This window comes from Cupressus sempervirens, chromosome 8 (genome assembly GCF_028749045.1).
Source record: "Cupressus sempervirens isolate cs-2001-9-10 chromosome 8, ASM2874904v1, whole genome shotgun sequence".
NCBI lineage: Eukaryota > Viridiplantae > Streptophyta > Pinopsida > Cupressales > Cupressaceae > Cupressus > Cupressus sempervirens.
Window position 1 is genome coordinate 750459929 of NC_143125.1, and position 4652 is coordinate 750464580.

Consider the following 4652-nt stretch of genomic DNA (forward strand, 5'->3'; position numbering starts at 1 on the left):
GAATGTATGACTAGGATTTTTAGGGCTTACTTGGTGATGGGATTGTCTGGTGCATTTGCTACGGATCCCATCACTAAATTTGCGAAGCTTTTGGCATTGATGGAATGTTGATTTGTGGTGGATGTTGGCGGGAATATAGAGAAATCTATGATGAAGCGAAACTGTCATTGATGTTCAGCCATGTGAGTAGGGTAAGTAGGGACTTTGTTTTGAATTGGGGGCATAGAGATGGAGAAGATTCCATGATGGTGGAAAGAGGGGTGTGTGTGGAGGATTACACCTGGCAGGAGGGGAGTAAAGGAGACAACAATCTGAGAACACCACTTGGAAATAGGAGACCTTCTGTCTATGTGGATATTTTGTCCATTTTTTTCCATGTGAAATGGTACTGCCAGCAGGGATTGTAAGTGAAGAGTAGAAAGTCGAAGACAACCCAGAAAACCCAAGGAGGCCTAATGCTATATAAAGCTGTTTGTTTCCCTTCACCTGCACAAAGACATTCCTTACTAGAAAATTTTTGTTTTCCCAAATAAATTAACGGCTCCTTTTGACAGTGGTCTGTACTCTATAACATGGCAACCAAGTGTGCCTGGCTATAATCAATTCATTGGGTCCCTATTGGAAACCCCATGATGTTTGATATGATAATACTTTCCTAAGGCCTCTTCTGTGTTGGATCATGGGGACGAGTGCTCTATTATCCATTGAGTGTTGTTATTATTATTATTATAATTACGGCCATTAGATCTACAAATCTTTACTTCTCTTCTCAGCAAACACCACTGCACAAATCTATGGCAGTTGTCTCCCACTGAGCTTCACTTCAGTCCCTGAACCTTAAAGTTCAAAACTTGGGGGGTTTATAGATGCAATCGAGTACCGGGAGTAAGAAGAGTGTATTGTAATCTTACTCAAACACTGATTTGGTTGCTGATTTGGGGCATTTAAGGGAGGGATGGATATTCGGTGTTCCCAAAACTTGGATGATGGTGAGCTATGGCTACCCTCCGATTTCCTGAGTGATGAAAGCCCTCCCAAAGAAAGAAGAGTCATGCAGAGCAATAAAATCAATAGGCCGCAGATTCCTTCCGAGTTTCCCTATGAGTGGAACTCCTTCGGGCTTGCCCTGGATTCCTCCTCCTATAACTCCCCTGTTGAGTCAGTTGTAGGCTCAACTGAAACGGAGAGTGATGAAGAAGATGAACATGTCGCTGGATTAGCACATCGGATTGCTCATTCCATGCTTGATGATGACGACAACAGCTACAGAATTCCTGATTTGCAGTGGACATCTAGACCGAATGTCTTTGATTCATGCAAGGTAGTGCCTAATAGATTTACTTAGCCTTGTTTCATGCTTGGTTTTTTTGGTAAATCTTGAAGAACATGGGGTCTAATTTTTGTTCTTGAATTTTTCATTTTTTTGCCAGTCCAATACAATGGCTAGGTCTCCACAATCTATCTTGTCGGCAGCGGGTAGTTGGTCTACAGTGAGCTCTAAAGGACCTTCACAGGTTTCGTCTCCTCCTACTACTCCCCTGACAGAGAACACGGATGCGTTTGAATTACTGTATGCAGCCGGGGAAGTTGTGAGGTTGGAGATGGATGGTATGCGGCAAATACCCACATCTCAAATACATGGCCAAGGCATCGTTGGAGCTGTTAGACGGCAGAACGCCCCTGCAACACATCCTTTCAACAAGGACTTCCAGACCGGGAGCTCAAGTTTCTCAGGATTTCCTTCCAAGGATCGAGTTTACTCATCTCAAACGCTTCAAAGAAGTTGGAGTGATAAGGTCAAGGAAGAAGATAGGAGAAACCTTCCTTACCAAGTAATAAAGCCTTTCCTCACTTGTTTTCAATCTCTTTTGATTTTATATAGATCCTAGGCCTACCAGTTGTACGATATGAGGACTATGATTAACAAGTGGTTTTGTTTTGTGTTGTTTTCCGCAACAGTATAGGCAGCCTAAGAACAATAATACATCTGCTTGGGGAAGACAAGCGAAATCTACACAAGTTCAGCACTTGCAATCCAGGGCAGGCAGCAAATCTGGTGTTGTCAATCGCTCTACAAAGTCTGTTGACTACTCTTCTTCTCCATGGCCTCCTCTCCAGCAAGCTGGGGGGTCTGGAATGAGAGCCGTTTTCCTTGGCCCCAATGGCTCAGGCCGAGAGTCTGGAGGCACTGGTGTGTTCTTGCCTCGGCGTGTGGGTAACAACTCCGACTTGAGAAGGAAGCCAGGTAGGATTGTTTTTCTCTCGGTCCCTCTCTTTAGCATGATTTTAGATCTTCGCGTGGATTAATGAAAGCGTTTCAAACTAGGGTTTCATGACTGATTTGCTGGCCAAGGCTCTTGCATACACGCTATTTTTCATGTTTTCTGATATTCAGTGTTGGTTTCTGACATGGGGTTTGTTTGTTTCATAGCTGAATGGTAAATTTGTTTTGCTGGGTGACATATTTGCTGTTTTGGTTTTTTCAGGTATTTTATCCTTTGTGAACAACTAGGTCTGTTTTTCAATCCTCCATGTTGTAATATAGTCCATCCGGTTGCCTATTCGTGCATCTTTTTAATTAACGAGGTTGCAATCTTCAGCTTCTTTTTTCCATGTTTTTCTTCTCTGGTAGAAATTCTTGGATCCTATTTGAGTTTCTTTTCTGGTTAGGATGCTACTACTATTTGCTTGTCATTGCTAATGGTTGGACCCTAGCTAGGTGGTGCTAGAATTTATGTTCCAACTGTTCTCAAGTTGCCGTGTTAATGGAATACCTTGTTTTTGGCTATACTGTTTTTCTCAGGAGTATGTTTATGTGTTTTTTCGTTGGATTTCTAACTGTGATTTGTGCATCTTTTCTGCCTGGAAACGGCTTAGGGTTACTGTTACTCTTTCCTGCCTTGATTTTTTTTTAAATATTAAAAATTGAATCCTGACTAGAATGGTGTCATCTTTGTTTTTCGATTCTGTATGCCTCCGTATCTGTGTTTTATCTGTTCTGAAGTTGCTGTGTTATTTTTAATATATGTTGTTTTGTTGGATTTCTAACTGTGATTTGCACCACTGCAGCTTGTTCCACTGTTCTACTGCCCTCAAGGATTGTGCAGGCACTGAACCTTAATGTTGAAGACATAAATGCTCAAACAGGGCTGCAGTGCAGTGTTTCTCATAATTATCGTGGTGAGCTATAATTTTTTATTATGTTTATCTGATCTGAACTTCACTTGTGCTTATTTTGTTGACTGATCTGTTCAATATTTGCAGATGCCTTGGTATCAACACCTGCAATTCATCCATCAGGACAGTATGTGGGGAAACCTGTGGATCATTGCAAGCTTGCGCCACAAAATGGAATATCTGAGCACCAAAATAACACTTTCTATTCAACCTCTTCCCAGATCCAGGCCGCACCAGCGGAAATATGCTTACCTCAGGAGTGGACTTATTAATTTTTCACCTACTGCTAATATCTAATGCTTATTTAGGATCTACAGATAATTTCTAATCTACTCGATTGAAGAAAATTTAGAAGCTTAGGATTGTATTGGGGGGGATGGAACTGCTCTGTCGGGAGAGTAGTCTGTTGGTTTTGGTGTTGTAAAACACATAATAGAAGTGACGGGTCATTGATGGTGGCTTGTATTTTGCTTGGGCAAGAGTTCCCAAGTTCTTATCTGGACTGTACAGTAGTGAAATTTTTCGGGATAGATTAATTTGGCATTGTTATAAGCATCATTGCATCAAAGGGGGTGCTAGTTGAGCACCGGCAAGGTATTATCCAATAATGTGGCGTGTTTCCAAGGCCTCAGTGGAAACGGTTATTGCATTTTGTAATAAATCGAATATAATGAAATTCATTACAGTAAAAGGTTCTTTCTAGTATTGGCTCGAGAATGTGTTATTTACTGATTCAGAAAGCACAAATTTGTTCATTGTTTCGATTTATGGCAGCATAGATTTTGATCTATTGTGATAAACACCAATAAAAGTACCCTAGGCCCTTGCAGTTATCTTGATTGAACATAATATTAGGCTATGCAACAATTTCCTGTAGCATTGAGTTTAATCCATTTCTGGAAAACAATCATGGTTGCCGTGTCTCTTTTTGGTTTCTGATTTGTGGGACGATTTCTGCAACTTTTTACCATACCATAGCCGATTTTGTGGGTTTCTGATATTGCAACAATTTTTTTTGTTTTAAATATTGCTTATATCAATTCTTCACAAAATTAGAGTGTGCGTTTTTGGTTCTTGATTTGTGTGATGATATTTTTGGTCTTCTACCAACTCTAAACCAATTCCGACGTACTGTTCCTCTTGGCGGATATGCCACATCTTTTAAATCCGATTTTCTGAAAAGTTAGGGCTTCCGTATTTTATTTCTGTTGTTTGTTTTTTGTCTTTTTTTTCGGTGTTTTTACAACTCAAACCCAGAGATTACTCCAAATTTTGATGACCGTGAGGTAAATCCCTACGAATTGAGAAATTCTCGCTTTTTTCTTCCGCTAATATTTGTTGGGGAAAGATGTATGCACACTTACAGTGCAATTTGTAGTAAAGAAAATATAATTTGTTAGAGACGAGGTTTCTACTGAAAGCCTTGAAATCGGCAATAATTTAAAATATTTTCTAGTAAACCTTTTCAGACATAA

General features: G+C 40.3%; 1 protein-coding gene across 1 annotated transcript; it reads left to right on the forward strand.

Moving 5' to 3' along the window:
* Positions 1-490: 490 nt before the first annotated feature.
* Positions 491-3879, forward strand: LOC149544592 (uncharacterized). Its single transcript, XM_089795200.1, has 5 exons — positions 491-1321; positions 1431-1832; positions 1960-2245; positions 3070-3180; positions 3265-3879. Exons 1-5 carry the CDS (start codon positions 956-958, stop codon positions 3447-3449), a joined length of 1350 nt encoding a protein of 449 aa, XP_089651326.1. The 5' UTR covers positions 491-955; the 3' UTR covers positions 3450-3879.
* Positions 3880-4652: the final 773 nt, after the last annotated feature.

Coding starts and splice junctions, on each gene's coding strand:
- LOC149544592 (XM_089795200.1), top strand. CDS start 956: ATGGATATTCGGTGTTCCCAAAACTTGGATGATGGTGAGCTATGGCTA. Junction 1,322..1,430: donor ATGTCTTTGATTCATGCAAG/GTAGTGCCTAAT, acceptor TTTTTTTGCCAG/TCCAATACAATGGCTAGGTC. Junction 3,181..3,264: donor TGTTTCTCATAATTATCGTG/GTGAGCTATAAT, acceptor CAATATTTGCAG/ATGCCTTGGTATCAACACCT.